Source organism: Sciurus vulgaris (assembly GCF_902686455.1).
Source record: "Sciurus vulgaris genome assembly, chromosome: 2".
In the NCBI taxonomy this organism is placed as follows: Eukaryota; Metazoa; Chordata; class Mammalia; order Rodentia; family Sciuridae; genus Sciurus; species Sciurus vulgaris.
Genome location: NC_136462.1, coordinates 44,353,280 through 44,376,353, shown reverse-complemented (window position 1 = coordinate 44,376,353; position 23,074 = coordinate 44,353,280). Strand labels below are relative to the sequence as shown.

At 39.4% G+C, this 23,074-nt stretch overlaps 1 protein-coding gene across 3 annotated transcripts; it reads left to right on the top strand.

Moving 5' to 3' along the window:
- The first annotated feature begins 258 nt into the window (after window positions 1-258).
- DACT1 (dishevelled binding antagonist of beta catenin 1) lies at window positions 259-9,753 on the top strand. 3 transcript variants are annotated; one of them, XM_079127481.1, is made up of 4 exons: window positions 260-956; window positions 3,166-3,298; window positions 4,004-4,159; window positions 6,972-9,753. In XM_079127481.1, exons 1-4 carry the CDS (start codon window positions 612-614, stop codon window positions 8,747-8,749), a joined length of 2,412 nt encoding a protein of 803 aa, XP_078983607.1. In that variant the 5' UTR covers window positions 260-611; the 3' UTR covers window positions 8,750-9,753. The 3 variants fall into 3 exon arrangements, with proteins under 3 accessions (XP_078983608.1, XP_078983607.1, XP_078983606.1); XM_079127480.1 differs by having other exon boundaries at window positions 6,864-9,753; XM_079127482.1 differs by lacking the exon at window positions 4,004-4,159 and having other exon boundaries at window positions 259-956.
- Window positions 9,754-23,074: the final 13,321 nt, after the last annotated feature.

Sequence of the window (23,074 nt, the reverse complement as noted above, 5' to 3'; positions counted from 1 at the left end):
AACTTGGTCGAGTTTCAGAAAGTTCTCCGGGGAGCCCAGCTGCCGCGTCCCTGCGCGGACCCTGCCGGCTAGGCTGACTGTAACAGGATGCTGGGGCTCCAGGCGCTCGGCCCTGGCTTTGGGTGATGGAAAAGAGCCAATGAGGAGCGAGGAAAAATCGGGTGCAGTGAAGTCGAGAAGGGGGCTAGCAGGCCCGCGGAGACGGGGGAGGAGACGGGGAGGGGCGGGAGGAGGCCGGCCGTGAGCGCCGAGCGGCGCGCCTGACAGAAGACGGGTGAACTGGGGGAGCGAGCCTCGAGCAGAGGGGCCAGCGCTGGGAGGCGGGCGCCAGGCGGGGGTGGCCGGGCCACCGCGCGTGACGTAGCGCCGGGCAGGGCGTTATCAGCTGCGGGGCCGCGGCTAGGGACTCGCGGCGACAGCGGACGGCGCCGCCCCGGCCGGGTCCTCTGCAGCCGGCTGCCGCGCGCGGGTCCCGAGCGCTTGTGCCTTCGGCCCCGCAGCTGTGCCCCGGCGCGGGGAGGCATGAGCTCGCGGCTGCAGCCCTAGCGCCTCGCTCCTCCGCCCTGGCAGCCCGGCAGCGGTGACCGGTGCTTGCTCCTGGGTTGGGGGCCATGAAGCCAAGTCCAGCCGGCACCGTGAGGGAGCTGGAGCCGCCGGCATCCGCCCGGGGCGAGCAGCGTGCGGCGGAGCCCGAGGGGCGCTGGCGGGAGAAGGGCGAGGCGGACACCGAGCGGCAGCGCACCCGAGAACGGCAGGAGGCCACGCTGGCTGGGCTGGCGGAGCTGGAGTACCTGCGCCAACGCCAGGAGCTGCTGGTCCGGGGCGCCCTGCGCGGCGTCGGGGGCGCGGGGACCACTGTGCCCCGTGTCGGGGAGTTGCCTGCAGAGGCGGCGCAGCGCAGCCGCCTGGAGGAGAAGTTCTTGGAGGAGAACATCTTGCTGCTGCGGAAGCAATTGGTAGGTCGTGCCCGGAGGTGAGGCACGGCTGCCCCGGCCGCGGGGCTAGAGGTGGGGCAGGTGGCCTGGTGTCGGCGCGGGGTTGCCTCTGACTGGGGAAATTCTTGCCGTCTTGAACCCCCACCCCCATCCCCGCTTCGTACCTCCCTAACCCCCAGTGCTGTGTGTGCCTGAGGCGCGTCCTTCTGGCGTGTGCCTGCTTTGTGTCAGGTGAGGGGCTGGCGACCTCGCGGAGATTGCGGGGAGGGGATGGCCGCTATCCCCTCCTGTGCATTGGAGAATCTTGGAGTCGCTTAGTTCCAATCTCGTCTCCATAGTTAAATGAGTGTGTGCCCTTTCCCCAGAGATTTGCAACCCCCCACTTAAAATGCCATTTCATTAGGAGGTCTCCCTAGTTTCACCTCCTCCCGCAGAGAGGGGACAAAAGCGAGGAGGGGGCTGTGGCTTGGTTAACTGTCTAACACCGAGTTTTACGATTATACTGAAGCGCCTGTAGTTTACGATTACACTGGAGCCCTGCCCCTCCCAGGGCTCTCCCCAGCATACCAGCTTTCGCCTGGGCTGGTGCTTAGTTTCAAATAGAAGTCCTTTGTATAAGGCAGCTAAAACTAGATTGCAATTGATGGCAATTTGGCTGGAGAACGTGCCTCCTCTTCTCATATTTTATGCGTTCTGCTAGCTGTGATTGGTGGTAGAGGTGGGAGAAGAGAGAACTTGCTCTCAGGGAGCATTTATCTTACAGGATTTCTGTCAGCGTCCCAGTCGCTCTATGCAGTCTTCATTCATGGAGAAGAAAAAGAACTTTGGACCTTAATGTATTGAGAACAGCTTTTGACCCCGCCTCGGAATAATGGCGGCAGCTTTGTTTCAGTGACCTCAAAATGTAGTTTTGGAAAACAGCAAAAAGATCCTTATCTGACCATGTGATACTATCTGAAACTAGACACATGTTAGATAATGGCCCTCTTACAATAAAGTGTGGGGAGGCTGTACAGTGGATTGCCATGTGTTTCCTTGTTTTGTCTCTTTCCAGATAATTTATTTTTTGAGCATCAAAGTGCCTTTACTTATTTGGCTCATTTTTTCCTGAAGAAACTCAAATTTTAGCAAACAAGCATATAGTTTATGTCCCCTAGCTTTACAAGTAAAAAGACAGACAAGAGGAGTAGGTATTCATATGCATCTATTTTGTAAGGATGTATGCTGTGGTTTTTGTGTGATAGCTCTGGTTTTGGTATTTTACTGTTTCTTTGAACAGACCAGGATAGTATGTAGCAATGATTTGAACTGGTTATGCCTAGTCATTTGCATTTTATGCACTGCCTTGTGCAATAGCACATTTTGGGCTTTGTGACTGTCGGGATTGCAAGTGGTGCATTCCTATTGTCTGTCTGAGGGGAGCAAGGCAGTATGTCAGGAGAATTCCAGTCCAGTCAGTGTTTATGGTACTATTTTCATTTGTAGACTTGGCATTCATGATTTGAACCAGATGCCTTTTGAGTTCTTTTGCCTTTCCATCCAGCAATAGGAAGCACTAGGTGGCGGTGTGAGTTAGCACAACCAATCTGTCACCTTTGGAAACCCGAGCTGAGTTCAAATCTTGATGAATCTTCCCTTGAGGGTTTTGGATTCTGCCAGCTCACATTATACTTGGCACTGGCTATTAGTATTAATTTCTCACTTTCAAAGGCCCTAAGACTGATTAAACCCCACAAAGCAACTAATAGAAAACAAAACTCTGCAGGCCAAGTCATTTGGCCAGAAAACCTCACCTAAGTAAGATTATAATGCATTGTAGGAAATCTGTTACTCTGACTTTGAATTCAAAAGTCTACCACGAAGCCTTTTTTTTTTTTTTTTTTTTTTTAAACAGGCTGTATACCAGATGATTTAAAGTCTCTCTGTGGTTTTCTTGCCTCTCCCTATAAAAAGTCAGTTTGTATATATTAGTTAAAACAACAAAAAAGTGCTTAAAAACAAAAACAAAAATGAAGAAACTGCATGACCACAAAATGTGAGAAAGTAAAATTAAGGATAGGACATATTTTCCCATTATTGAAGTTTTTTTTTACTTCAGGTTGTCCAGTAAAACTTTGGTTTTGGAAAGGTTAGTGAACCTTTAAGGTGGCTAATTTGAAAACTTAAGACTTTCTGGTTCTTTGTCACTGAATTATATCCATTGTTCCTTTCCATGTTTCTTGCTAATCAGAACTGTTTAAGGAGAAGAGATGCTGGCTTGTTGAATCAGTTGCAAGAACTTGACAAGCAGATAAGTGACTTGAGACTGGATGTAGAGAAGACATCTGAAGAGCACCTGGAGACAGATAGCCGACCTAGCTCAGGTGAGTGTTTCTGCACGGACGGAATTCTGCACTCATAGGTGGCCCCCTGTGGTTGGTAGTCCCACACTTGCAATGGCAGTGGAGTTTGTTTCCATTGTTGAGAGAACTAAGGGTAGCCTATTATTCAGTTGTATGAGAGATTATAAATAAAGTCAGATGACAAAATTTTTAATAATGAGATCTGACTGGAACCCCCTGAGTTTTTTTTTAAGAAAAGCTTCTATTCAAATTTTTGGAAGAGTGGTCCTTTGAAATTTGAGAAAGTCAGAATTGGGCGAGAAAATTAGTCACACTTCAGCTTCCTGAGACTACTTCAAAAGTTTTTTTTTTTTTTTTTTTTCTTTTAAACCATTTGACTCCTTAAATTTTCTCTTAATGTTATTCCTTTTGAAACATTGATGATAAAGTTGAAGTTTTGGCAGATCTAAGTTCTTTTCTTACATTATCTTTAAAGGTGGGGCCAAGGAAGAAGGTCAATTTGAGGGTGAGAATAACTTTGAAATATAACTATAGTTGTACACTCTGCCTTTTCATGAGGATTGTTTGAAATAGAACCATATAATCAGTTATTGGAGGTTAAAATCCAGTGAAATAAAATGGCCCAAAACACCAAAAAAAAACACCCTGCCTCCCCTTTTCCTTTTAAGCATGAATGTGTATTATTCCTTGACATAATCTTAATTCCTACGATTTTTTTATTTATAGGGTTTTATGAGCTGAGTGATGGGGCTTCAGGATCCCTTTCTAATTCCTCTAACTCGGTGTTCAGTGAGTGTTTATCCAGTTGTCATTCCAGCACTTGCTTTTGCAGTCCCTTGGAGGCAACCTTGACTATCTCAGATGGTTGCCCCAAATCTGCAGGTAAGAATTGTTAGCACTGATAGAAATTTTAACTGGTAGGGTTAAGGGCCCTTAGCATTATGTAGCTCCAGCTTTTTTTACTGATGGAAAACCAAAGGTTCATCAATTTATTGCACTGAGTGCCATAATTTTGTCTAAATCCATAGTTTGGTCTAGATGACTATCCAGGACTGATTTAGTCCTCTTTGGGTTCTGTTTGGCTTTGTATTCTCATAGTAGCAAGACAATTTAATTAGAAATACTGCACCAATAGATAAGTCTTCTTGAAATGTATTTCTGAGTCTTTGCTGTTAGTTTAACTTGTCTGCATTTACATTTACTTTTTTTTTTTTTTTTTTTTTGGTGCTGGAGATTGAATCTAGGGTGTTGTGGCATGCTAAACACATGTTCTACGCCTGTGCTATACCCCCAACCCCATTGCATTTTCTTTTGAAAACCATTCCGTAACCGTTTTCTTTTTCTTTAATCACTTAAAGCTAAATTGTACATTAAGTTTTCATCAGCTTAGTCAAGAACTGGCACTTCAGGAAGCTCTGGCCCCTTCCCGTTTCCCAGAATACTCTGCATGTGTGTGCACCCCAACCCAAATGTCATAATTCCCCATTTGGAGTTATACTTGCAATGACCTCCTGAGAGAATCATATTGTTAGTACTGGAAGAGTTTTTGCATTTCTACTATGTGTTATGCACCACTGGATGTTCTGCATATCTCTTTTGATCCTCCCAACAGTTCTGCAGAGTGTGTAGGTACTTTTAGTTCTATCTTATATATTAAAAAACTGAGGCAAATTGAAGTTGTTTAAGCTGTATACATAGTAAGTGGCAGAGGCAGGATGCAAGCTCATGTCTCACTGCCAGATCCATGTTTATCAACCACCCCAAGGGAATTTGAATTGTTACATTCAACCATCTCATCTAATAGAGGAGGAATTTAGACTTATAAACTGTTGTCAGAAACTCCCCTTGGGCTGAATGGCAGAGTTGTTGATAAAATTCAGGACTATACCCTAAGTCCTATTATTCTGTGATTCCTTGAAAGAGCAGAGAGGATAAGTGCTGCAGCATGTGCTGGCACAAGTCACTATACTCTGAGTTTGTCTATTTTTCATTTGTGTGTGAGGCTGAACTTTTGAGTTTAAGCAAGGAAAACCTAACACTGAGCAGCTGAGGTTGCTAATTGGTTGGTGTCTTTGTATTTATACAGTATGTGTTCAGCAGCAATCGTTTGGGGAAGTACAGAACTGTGTTATCTAGAGTGTCTGGTCCTTAAGTTCATTAATAATTGTTCTTCCTCACTCTGTAGATCTGGTTTCAGATGTGAACTTTTTAAGCCATTAAAAGGCACTTTTGTACAGGTTTTCCTTGAAGACAAACCTCTGGCTCTCTCAAATGCCACCTCCTTACACAATTGAGACAGTTGGGCTGGACCTTGGGCATTGGGTTGTTTGGTTCAATTCAAATAAGGAAAAGGGATAAGTGGTAAAGTGTAGGTAAATGTGGCTTTAAGGCAAAGAAAGGACTTAGGGTAGTGGAGGAGAAGGGATGGGAAAGGATGTTAGAGGTTCCCCATTAGAACAATTTATTTATTGGGGGTTGAGAAGGTGAATATTTCATTTTCATTTTTTAAAATATTTTCTTTACAAATCGTATCATCTTTGGGCTGAGATTGTTTTCTCCTGAGAATGCTAAATGTTAGAGTTCAGAGAGCTTTTCCTTAAACAATTAGCACAATCTGGCACATAAAAGGTTTTTAATATTTGAATAATTATAATGGAATATAAATCAATAATGAACTCAACTTTGATTTTTCTCTGCTAACTTAAGGTCATTAAAAGGATTTGATATTTATAATATTCACTAAGCAATCAAAATCATTTAAATAAGAAAACTTGATTTCATTATATTTTGGCATCAACATTTTTAAGATGGGGGAAATTTATCCATTACTATTACTACTACTCAATTTTTTAAAAAGTCCTATCAAGAATTCCTTTTCCTATTAAACAATGCCATTTTGTTTTTTAATATCACTATTGAAAATATGCTGCAATTATTATTGAAGCTTGATCAGTTTCCTTGACCTTTTAGTTGTTATATTTGAACAGATATCATTAGGAATCAAGTTGTAAAAAATAAAAAATGTGGAGAAAGTCTATAGAAACTGTAGTTTTTCTGAAGTATTTTAAAGCCAGGACTGGAACAGACAGGATTAAAGAGAGAATGACTCATTAATTATTTTCCAGTTAGAAACACAGTAGTTATTATTTAAAATTTAGAAAGTAAAGCTGAAGGGAAACATCAACTTTTTTCTCATCACACTGAGGTTCTACTATTAGAACCTTGGTATACTTCATCTTAGACTTTCTTTGTATAAACACAGTCTTAATAATCATATTCTTAATATTATATCATGATTTTCACTAAATTTTATAGTGCAGTTTTCCCTATTCAATAATTTGAAAACATTTCTAGTGGCTAAGTGTATTTCCTTTAGAGAATATATCTCATCTCAATTTTTGTTAAAATTTTTTTCCTTCATTCAGTTATGTGAACCTTATGTAAACTGGTAGAGTAACTAGTGATGTATTTTTTATTCTTTTGTTATTCTCTCTCTACCCATGAACTTATCTTAATAAAAACTGGTCAGAGTCAAGATGGTGCTACTAATTCATTTCTTCAGAGTGTACCTTTAAATGTTTTTCAGATCTCATAGGATGGTTGGAATATAAAGAAGGCCACTGTGAAGACCAGGCCTCAGGGGCAATTTGCTGTTCCCCCTCCACACAATTTAATTCCCTTGATGTCATTGCAGATGTGAATCCCAAGTACCAGTGTGATCTGGTGTCTAAAAACGGGAATGATGTATATCGCTATCCCAGTCCACTTCATGCTGTGGCTGTGCAGAGCCCAATGTTTCTCCTTTGTCTGACGGGCAACCCTCTGAGGGAAGAGGACAGGCTTGGGAACCATGCAAATGATATTTGCGTTGGATCTGAACTGGACACCACCAAAACAGACAATTCCTTACCATCTCCAAGCAGTCTGTGGTCTGCTTCCCATCCTTCACCCAGTAAGAAAATGGATGGCTACATTCTGAGCCTGGTCCAGAAAAAAACACACCCTGTAAGGACCAACAAACCCAGAACCAGTGTGAATGCTGACCCCACGAAAGGGCTTCTGAGAAATGGGAGTGTGTGTGTCAGGGCCATTGGCGGCCTCTCGCAGGGCAATGGTGTGAACCTTAAGAATTCCAAACAGGCGTGTTTGCCCACTGGGGGAATACCCTCTTCGGACAGTGGGGTATTCTCCCCACTGAAGCAGCGGCCAAAAGAATCTAAGGCAGAGCAACTGGAAAGTAAAAGACTGCCCCCGCCGGAGGGCTGCTTGGCAGGTGCTGTCTCCGAACTCCAAAGCAAGCATGTGCCCCAAAATGCTAAGGCAGCCTCCCAGGAACACGCGCGGTGTCCTGCCTCTGGGAAAGGGGAGTCGCTGAAAGAAAGCTGTCAGACCTCAGCTGTCTCTCCGAAAGAGAGCCCCGGCAGAGGTCCTCCTGTCCCCTTGCAGGAGAACAAGGCTGTGCTGCCCCTGAAAAAGATGCCGCAGAAAAACAACCTGCAGGCTGCCCCCGTGCCCGCTCCTCCTCCATTGCTGCCACCTGCTTTTCCCATGGAGGAGAGGCCTACATTGGATTTCAAAAGCGAGGGCTCTTCTTCGCAAAGCCTGGAGGAAGGGCATCTGGTCAAAGCTCAGTTCATTCCTGGGCAGGTGGCCGGCGGCAGGCTCCACCGGGGCCACAGGAACATGGGCGTCGCGAGAAGCTCCACCCTGAAGCACCGGGGCCCGGCCCTGCAGGGGCTGGAAACCGGTCTTCCGACCGTCCGGGAGAAAACCCGGGCAGGGAGCAAGAAGTGTCGCTTCTCCGACGACTTGGATACAAATAAGAAACTCAAGAAAGCGACTCCCAAGGCTCGGAAGAGCGGGGGTGGGCCTTCCGACGCTGGCCTTCCCGGCAGGCCCCTGGGCGGCGGCCACAGGGCGGGAAGCAGGGCACACGGCCACGGACGGGAGGCGGTGGTGGCCAAACCTAAGCACAAGCGAACCGACTACCGGCGCTGGAAGTCCTCGGCGGAGATTTCCTACGAAGAGGCCCTGAGGAGGGCCCGTAGGGCTCGCAGGGAGCACGTGGGTGTGTACCCGGTGCCCGTGGCGCTGCCCTACGCCAGTCCCTACGCCTATGTAGCCAGTGACTCCGAGTACTCGGCCGAGTGCGAGTCCCTTTTCCACTCCACTGTGGTGGACACCAGTGAGGACGAGCAGAGCAACTACACCACCAACTGCTTCGGGGACAGCGAGTCCAGCGTGAGCGAGGGCGAGTTCGTGGGCGAGAGCACCACCACCAGCGACTCCGAAGAAAGCGGGGGCTTAATTTGGTCCCAGTTTGTCCAGACCCTCCCCATTCAAACGGTCACGGCCCCTGACCTTCATAACAACCCCACAAAAACCTTTGTCAAAATTAAGGCCTCGCACAACCTCAAGAAGAAGATCCTCCGCTTTCGCTCTGGCTCTTTGAAACTGATGACAACAGTTTGAGCCCTCATTGGAGTAGAAAGTGTCTTTCCCCCTAGTTACTGGGGTGGTAGGGGGAAAGAGGAGGGGGAAAAAAAAAGGAAAAAAAAAAGATGGTGTCTTAATATTTGTGTGAAACTTTCATAGAATGCTTTTCTTTTTTTTAAGATTAAAACCAAGGTAAATTATGTCTCATCTTCATCATGTATGGTTTCTAGTGCCTTTAATGGAAGGTAAAGGATATGGTTAGTTAGAAGTAAATATTGACGTTTTAATGGTGGTGATAGTGAATGAATTTTGTGGTATCAGTGATTTTTATTGTAAATTTTATGAGCATCTGACAAGGTACAGGTTTTGATGTTCAAGATTTATGGGGATGAGATCATTTGATTTCAAGGTTAGGTGGATGGAATTTTAGGATGTGAATTTGCTCTTTGATTCTTTAGGGCAGTGTCTTCGAAAGGTATTTCCTGTTGAGGGGCAATCCATACAACTGTGTGAAGTAGGTACAAGAAAGAGTCATTGTTTTCTTAAATTTTCTAAAAAAATAGTGTAGTCTGCATTTCTCAGATGTCTTCGTATTTTCCTATTTTCTTCTCAGAGCTTTTATGTTTACTGGACTCAAAACTTTTAGACCAGACCTTAAATCCAGAGATGGCAAACTGGATAGGGAGGCTGGTAATACCTTGACAGGATTCACAAAAACTTTTGCCATACTTGGTGCCTAGGCCCTGGTTACAGTAACCCCTTCTTGGGCTATATATCCAGCATTTTGATGCCTTTCTCTCCGTCCCTGATTTGTAGCTAACTCAACCATTTGTCCCATGAGGGACTTGCCTTTGGGTTAAAATATTGGTCCTCTGGTACAAAGAAATCAGTCTTAATGAAATAATCTTTAGGTGTGACACCAAGCTCAGAATTGCTCACTGAGCACTGTGCCACCTAAGCATTGGCCTGAACATTAGTGCAATCCAGTCCAGATTGGACCACTGACCCTATCTGGAAGGGCTTTTTTTTTTTTTTTTTTTCTTTAAGAAAGGGTTTTTTGGTAAACAGTATTGTGTAAAATTGCTTTTTAATACCAGTATATGCATGTTTGTGCATGAGTAGTATTTGTTTTGATATTCTTGTTAAATTACTGTATGATATAAACAGTATGTGTTTTATATATATCATTGTGTAAATTTAATATAACATTATATGCTGTAATAAACGATTTGTTTTACTGCTGTTAAGTTTGTTATTTGGGTATAAAACCAGATGTTTACACCTGTAAGTCTTGTGCTGATTATGATGTTATTCGTGAGATTTGTATTAGACCTATTCTAGAATTAGAATATTATTTGTAATTAATAAGACAGGTTTAGTGTTCTTGGTGTGGATAATGAGTAAGCAAATCTGGAAAAGCAAACCACGTCTTTAGGATAATAAGGTAATTTAAATTTTAAGATAAATTTTATAGATGTATCTTAAGGAAAACATTTCTGAGAAGAATCCCCCCAACTTTTTTATAAAAAAAAAATATTTAAACACATGGAAAAGTTGTAAGGGTGGTACGATTAAACCTGATTCAACAATTGCTGACATTTTCCCATGTTTGCTTTAGCTTTCTATATGTATGCATTAGGCTAAATCATATTACTGATTTTGAGGGTTAAAGACAGATACTGGCAATCCTCCCCTCTCCCTACCATACACTGCTACCTTCCTTTAAGGTAAATGTCAGGTATTTTGATATTTTTCTCTTTTAAAAACTTTAGTGTGCATTTTTCAAGAGCAAGAAGATTTTCCTGTATAACCACAATATCATGATCAAACCTAAGGAATATTAATAGTAATTCATAATATCAGATCTTTATCTTTAAATTTACCAGTTTGTTTCAAGAATTCCTAAATAACCGCTTCCTTTACCCCCAACCAGGTTTTGTCAGTATTATGCATTGCAGTTAGTTATAGCTTGTAAGGTTCTAGTCTACTCTTTTTAATCTAGAATATCTCCTCACATTTAAGAAAAATAACATTAACTTTTTCTCTTTTTTCTTTTCTTGTTCTTGATTTTTTTCTTTTTTTCATTGTTGGGAATTGAATACAGGGATGCTCTACCATTGAGCTACATCTCCAGCCTTTTTATTTGAGTAAAGGTCTCACTAACCTGTCTTCAAACTTGCTATCCTCCTGACCTAACCTCCTGATTAGCTGGGGTTACAGGTGTGGGCCACCATGCCCAGAGGCATTTGGTTTTTCTAAAGTCAGGACAGTTGCCTTATGTAAGGGGCATACTTTCTGGATGTGTTTCTTTACATTGTGTTTTAACATTATCTAGCTTCTTGATTTCCTATAAACAATGAATGAAATTGATTGGCTTCAGCTTAAACATTCTTGGCAAGATTTCACTAGAGATGTTGTATATATTTATTGCTTCACAACAGGAACTGTATTAAGTTGCTCCCCTATTACTGAATTTAAGAATGATCCTTTAGTTGGTGAACACAGATGTCTTCATTATAAAAGGCTTCTTCTTCTTCTTCTTTTTTTTTTCTTTAGTAAATGGTTAGTTGTGGGATATTCTTTGGTACTGTGTAAATATACCATCTCTCAAATTCCACTTAATGGCTTTAGTTTACATTGCTGATCCTAGCCTCAATCAGTTACTGCCTGGGCAATATAAAAGTGGTAATTTTTAAAGTATCTTTCCTTCTCTTATTTGATGATATTCCAAAAAAAAAAAAAAAAATTATCCTTATTTTTCTGCCTTTCTCTTTGAATATCACAGGGGACTTGTGGGTTTTTATTTACTGTCTTACAATCACTTAAGTCTCTTTTTTTTTTTTTTTTTTTTTTTTTATGCTTGACATGTCTTAAATTTGGACAGTGGGGAGTACATTTTGTTGAAAGGAAACTTACAAAATCAACTCAGTCCCATAATTGAGATACTTATTATGACATGTATCCAAATAAAGTTAATTTTCCAAATGTTAGATTTCAAATGCCGTACTTTAATGCAACAAAAATCCCTTCGTTATCCTATTTAAAAAAAAAAAATTCTTAGAGTCCTTTTTTTCTATGTTTCATATATCTCTTATTTCTAACAAGACTTTCATCTTTGGAACATTGCAAATTATTTCCCTATGGTTTCTAAAGGTTATATCTTGTAGCAAGATTTTTTTTTCCACCTCTCCTTTTCAAGACATCTCAGATAATTCTTCTAAATGTTATAGAGTGGCTATTCCTTTATTAGTTATGTTTTTATATTCAAGAAGTCATTCTGCTTTTCAGAATTCTTTGATCACCTGACTAAACACAGAGGAGAGATGATCTCATCATTTCTAATGCTGCAATCCCATCTTTTGGGTGCATGACTATAGAGTTCATTGTGTAACTGACTGTGAAGTGCAGTCAGTTCTTGACTCATTTCCAAGTTGTTCTCAGTGAGCATTATTTTCAGAAGGGGACACTCTGAAAACCAGCTTTTGAGCAATTGCATTTTAGGTGACAATGCCAAACTTAACAGAAGTGTGAAAAACAGGATTTTCAAAGAACACTGGGTTTGTCCTAATTCACTGCTTGACTTCCCTATAACTAGCAGTATTGCTACCCTTGGAAAATGGAGTTTTGTCCATTATTTTCAGTGACAAAATAGCTGCTATTGTTGTTATAAACAAAAGAACCCTTTAAAACATTTTCCTTTATTTTTAAAAATTACAAATGTTCCCTGTGAAAAGAAAAAAATGCATCCAAATAATACACAAATTTAAAATTCTTCCTCCAATCTCTCCAAATTCTACTCTTCAAAGAGTTGGATATATGTTTCCAAACTCTTAAATACACATACAAATATATAACCTTTACACTTTTTCTTTAAAATAAAGTTCATGCTATATGTATTGTTCTATTACTTTCACCCTTCATTTCATGGATCTGTATGATAGATATTATTCCCAATTCTTTTTAATGGGTTTCACGTATTTCCTCACTGAGAAAAAAGGCATCAGATTTTATGGGCTATTTGAGTTTGCTCTGTCTAAAAAAATTCTAATATTTGGGCACAAAGTGTTACCCAGGGGTTATACATTTGCACACACATTACCTTTCTAGTTTTCTCATTTATTTTGTAATTTTATGCTGTGAGTTCACTTTCAGTGGGGTTTTATTGAAGGCATTCTGTGAGGTTTGGTTAAAGATTTGCCACACACAGAAATTTTGTGATATTTCTGCCAAGTGCCTCAGGGATATTTCCAGGCTGGACCACTTTTTAAGTTAATTTATCTACTTTGGGGTTCCCTGACTACAGGAATAAATTAAAATCCTAAATCCATATGAGGACAGGCTGTGGTTATGTGTTCTCAGAGGAGACCTTTCCCAAGGCAATCATCTTTATTTTCATCCTGGGCCAGCAAGTGAAAACACACACACACACACACACATTCTCATATTTCTCTCTCTCTCTCTCTCTCATATATATATATATATATACACACACACACACACACACACACACACACATATACACATATTCATGCATTTTAATCTAATCTTTCTTTAAGGGGTAACCCTTCCGAGATCTCAGGAATAGGGGAATAGGGATAGTTCTAAATTCTATCCTGTGAGGGTCAAATCCTAGTCCCCAAGTGACAGTCAAACCCAGATCCCCTGGCTTATGGAACCACAACCTCCCCTCCTTTTCTGAAGAGTAACGGAACTACACATTTAAGGGAATGTTAATAGTTTATTTAAAAGTGCTCTAGAGTGACAATAGGCTTTCTTTCCATTACATGACTGGAAGCAAACCACAAAGTCACCCATTGCTCTTGCCAATTTCTGGGATCCTTTGCTCCTCATTTTTTTTTTTTTAATAGCTTTGTTGAGGTAAAATTGAAATACAATTAAATGCACATATTTGAAGTAGGCAATTTGATCAGTTTTGACATGTTTTGACATGTATATAACCAATGCAATCACTATAAAAAGCATTTCCATTACTTTTAATAGTTTCCTTGAGTCCCTTTGTAATTCATCTCTTCCCTAGGAAACTACTGATCTGTTTTCTGTCACTATTTGTATTTTCTAGCATTCTGTTATAAATGAAATTAAACAGTGTGTGCTCCTTTATACCTGAATTTTTCATTGAACATAATGATGTTTAGATCCATTCATGTTGTTTCATGTATCAATAGTTCATTCCTTTTTATTGCTGAATTATATTACTTTCTTGCTTGTTGATGGATACTTGGGTTATTTTCAGTTTGGGGCTATTATAAATAATGCTACAATGAACATTCATGCACAGGTGAATGACCATTTGTGCATCCAAGTGTCTTTGTTTCTCTTGGGTAAATACTGAGGAGTTGAATGCCTGGGTCTTATCATGTTTAATTTTTTGAGAATCTGCAAAAGTATTTTCCAAACTCATTGTACCTTACAGTCCTACCAGCTGTATACGGGCGTTTCAGTTGTTCTATATTCCTTCTCAGAACTTGGTATGCTCAGTCTTTTTAATTTTAGTCAAACTAATGAATTGTGTAGTGCTATTTCATTATGATTTTAATTTGCATTTTCTTGATGACTAATTGTGCTGGTCTCTTTTCATGTTCTTATTGACTATCTGTATATCTGTATTTAAGTATCTGTTCAAATATTTTGTCCATTTAAACAATTGGGTTGTTTGACTTCTTAAGTTGTAAGAGTTCTTTATAAATTCTCTGTAAAAGTCCTTTGATTTATATTGTGAATATTTTTTTCCTACTCTGTGACTTGCCTTTTAGTTTCTTAATGGTGATTTATGAAGAGCAAAAAGCTTTAATCTTTTTTTTAAACTTCTTTTTCTGAAAAAAAAAATTGTAGTTCTGGATGGATAGAATGTCTTTGTTTTATTTATTTTTATGTGGTGCTAAGGATCAAACCCAGTGCCTCACACATGGTAGGCAAAGCGCTCTGCCACTGAGCTATAACCCCAGCCCAGCTTTTAGTCTTGATCAAATCCAATTTTCTGATTTTCCTTTTATGCATCTTAATTTTGGTTTCCCATCTAGGAAACTGCCTAATCCAATGTAGCAAAGATTTTCTTCCTATTTATGAAGCATTTATGATTTTGTTTAATATAGATCAGTGGTCTATTTTGAGTTAATTTTTTATATGATGCATGGTAAGGGTAGATATTCAGTTTTTCCAGATACTTGTTGGCTAGCACTATTTGTTAAAATGACTTACCCTTATGTGTTGGATCTTTTCAGAAAATCAATTTACTGTCTGTGCAGGGGTCTATTTATTGGTTCTGTTCTGTTTATCCACATGTCTATTTTTTCACCAATATTGATCGTCTTGATTTCTGTAGTTTTCTGTTGTCGCAAAATCAAGTCCTCTAATTTTGCTCTTCTCATTCTTCTTAAATCCTTTGGTTATTCTAGACTTTTTGCATTTTATAAATTTTAAAATGAGGTTGTTAGTTTCTAGTAGGAAAAAAAAAAAAAAAAAAAAAAAGCCTGCTGAAAAATTTACTGGTATCCTGTAGGATATTACCCCTTAAAAATAACAAGTCTTTAAATCTATAAGTATGCTGTATGTTTCACCTTATGTAGGTCATTTTAAATTTTATTTAGCAATATTTTATAGTTTTTTTTTTTAATGTGAAGGTCTTGATCATCTTTCATTAGATTTGTTCTTGTGTGTTTTATGATTTTTGTTGATATTATGAATAAAAGTTTTAAAACTTCACTTTCCAATTATTTGCTGGTGGTGTGCAAAAATTCAGTTGATACTCGTACATATACTTTTTGTCTGTGTGGTACTGGGGATTGAACCCAGGACTTCACACATGCTAGGCAAGCATTCTACCTATAGTTACATCCCCAGCCCTTTTATTTTATTTTGATACAAGGTTATACTAAGTTGCTGAGGCTGACTTTTGATTGTCTTGCCTCAGCCTCCCAAGTAGTGGGGATTAAGGGCATGTGCCAGGACGGCTAGTGATGTCTGTATATTAATTTTGAGCCTGGAACCTTGCTAAGTTCACTTATTAGTTCTAGTAATTTTTTTGAAGTCACCTTTTGGTATTGTCTTAAAAGTCTGGAGCCTCTGTTCATCTTTTTCTTTTTTCATTTTGGTACTAAGGATTGAACCTAATTACCACTACACTACATCCCCAGCCCTATTTAAAAATTTTTCAAGACAGGGTCTTAGTAAATTGCTTAGGGCATGCTCAGTTGCTGAGGAACTTGAACTTGCTATCAGTCTTGAACTTGCTATCCTCCTGCCTCAGTCTCCTCTGTTGCTGGGGTTACAGGCATGTGCCACAGCATCTGGCTCTTGTTCATTTTTTTCTATCCCTTCTATTTTGGTTTTTCAGTGTGGATAATTTCTATCAATCTATCTTCTTCATTTAATATTTTCTTCATTATCTTCATTCTGCTGTAGAATTGTGTCCTGTCCTGAACATTGTTGTACTGAATAGATTTCAAGTCCTTTTGTAATTTTAGCAGGCAATCAGCCCAAGTAGGCTGTGACTATCAAGTTCTGCCTACCTTCTGCGATCAGTGGTTTAAATGCTGCTTTGGGTCTATCTAGCACATGCATAATTCAAGGGCTAGTCTGAGATTTATGTAGGTGGTTCGGTTCTTGAGCAAATTCTCAAAGCCTTTGCTTCATTGATTTGTGTGCGTTCCTTGAATTCTTGCCTCAAATGTAGACTGAGCCTAGAGTTCATACACAAAATTAGAGAATGCTTTTCTCTAGTCCTTTACCCTCTGCAGTTTCTCCCACTCACTTCCCCCTCTGTGGTCAACATTCCTGGTTCCTCTGGCCAGAAGGACATGTTTCTATTGGAATTTTAGCAGCAGATAAGCCACACTGCTCTGAAACTGGGGCCAACCATCAGAACAGGAAAAGAACAAAACAGAACGAAACAAATCCCTCCCTCTGGAAACTCACCATTCCCCTCAAGTCCACCTGCACTTGGTTATTTTCACAGTCCTCAGGTAGATTCCCCTCCCCGCCTCATGTTTTTGTCAGTCTTTAGCTGTAATCAGCAGGAGGGATAGGCTATGGCATGCACACTGCCCTTGAAGAACCAGAATCCCACCAACCCATTTATTTTTCACGTGAATATTATTCAAAGACCCAGTAGACCTGTAGGAGAGCTGATCATGAGCTTCTCCCCAAATCCCAGCCCCCTACATGGTATTTCTGTGTCTGGTTTTAAAAATCTGATGTAACAGTAAAAGTCATTAAAATTAAGGAAATTCTTTATTTTGAAGAGGGTGTTTAGGATTGGCACAGTAACTTGTATTTTACTTTCTTCTAGGTACAAATCTTCAGTTTGGAAGGTAGATGAGAGCTGTGCCATTCTTTAGTCCTAGACAACTCTTTCTTTTGGGGCTAAGAAAAAGCTCTCTTTGCACATGTGCATAATTGTCTGAAAGGTGGCATAAAAGTACCTTTTGTTTCATTGGGAGTCATTTTGTTTAGTTTCAGACCTGTCACTTTTAATTATTTACCTGATCATTGTATCTCTGACTGTAATAGAAATACAGCATATAATTATGTTTTTGAAATGGTTATTTACCCGTGGTCCACAGTGGTTTTTTGGAGCTGTTACAACCTATCTGTAAAACATAAGGACTAACAGCATGGAGCCCAAAGCTGATTCAGAGAATTATTTTAATTTGAGGACTGTTGCCCAGGTAAATAACAGCTGCTTTGGAATCATTATTACTGAAGCAATCAATGAATAATTTACCTTTATATTTAACTATATCAGATGAATAGTTCAGGGTTACCAAAGTATAAAACATCTTAAACATCACTACTTTATCTATTTGTTATATTTTAAAGGGAATACTATAAATAGATACTCAGATTATACTGAAAAATTTCACTGGGAAATTGTCTAATGATGAAATAAAAATGATCAGAGAATGACTTTCATTTCAGTAATCAGCCATAAACTCTATTTATGTATTGAAATATCATGCAAAATATTAAGCCTTTGAATTTGAGCAGAGGATCTTCATAGAGCAATCTCTTTTCATGAGATCTTCTAAAATTATATTCTTTGTTAGAGGGAGGCTTTTCCTACATTTTTTTCTTCCTAGTGGATTTTGGCATTTTATTCTGAATATGGCACCTTACCAGAATCAGAAAATGCAAAGGTATAAATTTTTAAGACTGAGGAAACTTTTATTTTTCAACTGAAAATAATCTTTTACTATTTCAATATACACATGTGCACATATATTATGGAAAGTAAAAAAAAACACATGTGATCAAACATAAGAATATAGAAATGATTTTTATTATTCAGAGATGATTCCTGCCACCTTTTTATTGTCTATTCTTACAGATCCCCCTCTGATTATGCATACGTATTTTTATGCTGAACATGAGATCACATGTACTACTTGATCACTGTCTCTTAAAAATCAAGAATCTCTGCATTTCCATATGCATTTTCATCTTATCTAATACTCAGTCCACAATCAGATTTTCCTAATTGTTTAGAGGAGCTTTAAAAAAACAAAAAACAAAAACCAACAACAACAAAAACTTCAAGTTTAAAAAAATTAAATATCAATTCTTGATAACTAAGACCGTTATTCAAAATATTAGCTTGAATTGATTTGCTTTGGGGATTTCATGGGAAGTCCTTGGTGGGCATTAAGAGCTGGTATTGATAATTGTGTGGTCAATCTGTCACGTAAACTTACTTGTTTCTGATCATGGCTATAGACATACCAAAACTACAGATGAGCTGCTTGGCATCAAAGGTGCATTCATCAATTCACCAATTCACCAAAGGTGAATTCAGGGACTGAAATGGCACCACTCTGTCCAGAAGTTTCTAATAGAAATAAAAAAAAAAAATGCATAAAGCTACAAATGTATACCTTCTTTGTATACCTTCCCAGTAATGTGTCAATTAGTTTCACCATGGGAATAAATTAGGACCCTTGAAAGTGGCCTGCCTCCATAAGTGCTGGACATCAGTGACATTCCATGTCAAGCAAGAGTTAAAATTCTTTCCAAAGAGCCAAAACTAATCTAAGGGAGAAACATTATTTTCTTCCTGAATCTCATCAACTAATATTTGGAGAAAAGGGTTTAGGAGGTTAAAATGTAGCTTGTTGACTACTACATACAATTTTCATTTTTAAGAAGCAAATTTCTAGAAGAGCAGAACTATGACCCTTAGATAAATTGCCGGATTTTCTTTTTGTCTCCTACTCAAGTTTTTAATTTTTAATATAATTTTTATTTTATCTTTTTTGGTGACACTGGGAATTGAACCCAGGACCTGGTTTGTCTGGGCAAGTGCTCCATCACTGAGCTACACCCCAGCCTGTTTGTGTGTGTGTGTGTGTGTGTGTGTGTGTGTGTGTGTGTGTGTGTGTGTGTATGGGGGGGGCGGTTTACCGAGACAGACAAGATCTTGTTAAATTGTCAAGGCCGACCTCAAACTTGTGATCCTCCTGCCTCAGCCTCCCTAGTGGCTAGAATTACAGGCATAAGTTACTGTGCCTGGCTCCAAGTTTTAAAGTATTAATCTAAAATCTATACATTAAAAACAAATTAATAAATAGATAGTAAAGATAAATCATCATTATTTGACTTTACTAATCAAATAATTCTTAGCTTTCTCTTATGATTCCTCTAAGCATTTTCTTTGTGTATGCCATAGTTGCTATCAAAAACATATAAATGTACTTGTACACTTACATATCATATGTACTTACATATAAGTATATACGTACATTTATATAAACAGACATTGCTCTAAGTACATGTATGCCACAAGTACTGTATGTGCACAAACAGGTATGCTTAGCATTGGTCAAGAATTTTTCAGATTGCTATAGTCTTTCTCATCAGCATTTTGTAATGGTTAGATAATATTTTATTGTGGTATTCATTAATTTATGTAGCCATTCCTCTTCCGATGGAAGTTTATTTTGTTTCTTTTCAGATCCAGTGTCTACAGGCCCACCCACTGACTGACTGTGCCTGAGACTCTTCCCTTCCCCACCCATTCCCAGGGCATCTTTCCAGGATCCACATTCTGGAATGTTCCCTCAAGGGGCCTGATCTCTGAGGTCAAGCTTCATTTTGGCTTTCTTGCTCTGACCTACCCTGTTGTACTTGATATCTTGAACTATTCCTTCTCATAAGTCTGCCGTGCCAGGAATTGACTCTCCTTGAGTCCCTAACTCCTCTTGGTCCTGTCTGCATCTTCCCAGCTAGTCCTGGGTTCTCACGTCTCGGCTTGAGCAAGCGTTCCAGGCCTTGGCCCACCATCAGATGGAAGTGGGAGGGTGAGGAAAAGGTCACTAAATCTCTGACTTCTGCCCATTTTACATAACACTGGAATGAGTTTTTTTTTTTAAATAAAAATTTCCCCCATACTTAGGATTATTTTCTTAGGATAAAATTCTAGAAATAGAATCACTCAAAGAGTATGACCATTTTTGAAACAAAACTTATTGTCAACTGAATATAGCTTATACTTATTAACTATCTCTGAACCACTCTTTTAATTATTTTTAAAGAATTATTTATTTTTTATGCATATAAAACCAAGCATTTTAATTCGTTAAACAAGGAACTTCTAATTAGTGAAGAATTATATCAAAAAAATTGACAGAAAAGTAAAACATGATTGGGGGCAAATGAGACTCCCATCTTCTTCAGGAACCTTAAATATGCTAACTTAAATGGTTTTCTACATATTCCCATAATGGATAAGTACATGGAGACATGGTAAGGGCATGGGAAGCACTACAAACACATTATTTATTTAGAGCTTTCATCATTAGTCTTTACAATTTAAGAGGCATCAATCAGCTTTTGCTAATTTTTTAACCTGTTTTTCTTTTGCAGGGGGCAGGTATGGTAACAAGAAAGGTTTGTTAAATTTTTTTATTTCTTTTAAAAAATAGTGAATTTTTTTTTTTTTTTTTTTTTTTGAGCATTGGTTTTACAAAGAGTCTTAGCTTTAAAAACAAAATGAGTTTTAAAGCAAAAGAAAGAGGAGTGCTCATGTTGATTCATTCATCAAATGTTTCAGCACTGCCTGGGGCATAGCACTGAGTTTGTACCCATGTGGATGCTGAGCAGAACACAGGAGATCCAGGAGGGAAGAAGCGGAGAAGTGGCCTGCCTGTGTGTTCACTATTGCATTTCCAGAGCCACACCAGTGCTTGGCACAGAGTCAGTGCGCAGAAAATACCTGTAGAATAAATGAAAATATAACCATTGTTCAAACCAGGCAGGGTTAATTTCAGATGTGAGTGACAGAACCCCTCCCCAAACAACAATGGCTCAAACTGGATTTTGTTTCTCACATAACACAGATCTAGAGAAAAAGAGTATAGGTTGTTGGGGAAGGTTCCTAATATTGCTAACACCTAGTTTATTCCTTACATATTGCTCTGCATTCCTTGGCATATGACTTTGGCTTCAGGGTCCCAGCATCTGCCTGGACTCTAAGCGATCACATCAGTATTTCCAAGAAGATGGAGAAAAGGCAGCCATGCTCCCTCTCTTTCAGAGCACTTCCTGAGGTTTGCATGTGACCCTTCTACTTCTGTCACATTGGCCAGAACTTAATTCTGTTGGCACAGCTAGCTGTAGGAAGGCTAGGAAATGTGGACTTTATTATGGGTGGCCTATGCCCCAGGCAAAATTGGGAATTCTGTTACTCTGGAAGAAGAAAAGAATGTGTTCTGGGGACACCTAGCAGATCTCTTGATAATGAACTTAAATATTCTTAGGAGGTGAAACTACATGCACATTAAACTTTTTTTTAAAAGTTGTATATAATTGAAACAAATGATTAACTTAGAGAGAAAGAGAAGATTCTTGTACAACGTTGGTTGACTGAATGAAAGAATAAAGAGTACCATCATATTGGAGGGAGTAGACCTGGATACATGGAGGGTAGTGGTGAGAACTGGAGACTAGCCCAAGGCCAGCATATGTTTCATATTAGGTAGAGGTGGTAAAAATATAAAAAATATACCATGATGTTATGAATAAAATTCTATCTGCTTTTGATCATCAACTAGAGATCATAGTAACAGTTTCCAAATCAATATTTTATTTAAAGCATAGCTTTACCTCTAAACAAATCTTTAAAAGCTCTGCTACTTGAACATCCCCCTTCAAACCTCTGTGGTTCTTCTGTGTTTAATTAGTGGTTCTCCAAGGCCTCAATTTTCTTCATAAGGCTCTTCTGTTCTCTTTCAGAGCACAGAGCACTGAAGGAACTCTTGTGGCCAGTGCAGATTTTCCCCAGAGCTGGGGAACTATAGAGCCCCTGTTCTACAGCTGCTGTCTCAAGACCCCCCAAAATAAAAAATAAAGGAGTGAAACACTGGTCCACATATTTAGAGGCTGAATTTCTTTCTCTGAACTTACTATTTTAAAAATTATGCATATAGTGCACATTCATCAGAGAATTAGAAAATAACGGTGAACAAGAAATAAAAAAAAAAAGTAATCCAATTCTCTAGAGAGAACCCCTGTGACACTTCCAGTGTCAGCCCTTCCAGATGTTTCAATGCCTTTTTGTAAATACAGTCACATAAATGTTTATTTAAAAACTATCAAATTAACAGTTTGTAACCTGCATTTTAAATGTAATAATCTACAATAAATACCTTTCTGGGTCAAGAAATTAAACTGCATCATCACTTCAAATGATAGCATAATATTTTAGGGGGAAGATGTGAAGGACTAATTCTTAACATGAAATATACTTGTAACACTCACTTCTTTTATTAAGGGTTTAAGAAAACTGCTAACTCACAGGAGCTGAGTGGAAGCAGAAGGCTTGAAAGAAGGTCACCAGAAAAGGTTAGTTGCACAGTTGCTTGATGATGAGGGACTGAATCTAATACCTGGACAACTGGTTACTCCCAGAGGAGGCTGTCTGGAGATGAGGCTGTCAGCGATGTCAGCGTGGATCCATATCGCCAATAGCCTGCAGCTCCCCCAGGAAGCCCAGGTGAGGCCCTCTTTAGAAGCAGATGGCTCTGGAGAAGTCACTTCAGGCCAGCTGGTGTTCAGTAAACAGTCCTCATCTGCTGGATCCTTGCCTTTTCTCCAATTTGTGTAAGAGCTCTGTCAAACTGGGTGTAGTTTTTGACTTCTTATTTGCTATCTCATTCCCCAGTTACCTCACCCCTCCACTCCCCAGCATTTCTTACATTCTGCTACCAATAGTTGATGTCAATTGAAAGCAATTACTTCATGAACTAGGTATGTGCAATGCTTAAGTCTCCCCACTCAGGAGCCTTTAGAAATAAAACTCAGATTAGGTAACAGCTAGGGTAGGATAATCGAGGACATTCTTTAACAGTG

What these genes read in the sequence shown, in the direction of transcription:
- DACT1 (XM_079127480.1), top strand. Translation starts at nt 612, where the DNA reads ATGAAGCCAAGTCCAGCCGGCACCGTGAGGGAGCTGGAGCCGCCGGCA. An exon ending in AGATAGCCGACCTAGCTCAG is followed by an intron (nt 3,299 to 4,003) that starts GTGAGTGTTTCT and finishes TTTTATTTATAG; the next exon opens with GGTTTTATGAGCTGAGTGAT. An exon ending in TGGTTGCCCCAAATCTGCAG is followed by an intron (nt 4,160 to 6,863) that starts GTAAGAATTGTT and finishes AATGTTTTTCAG; the next exon opens with ATCTCATAGGATGGTTGGAA.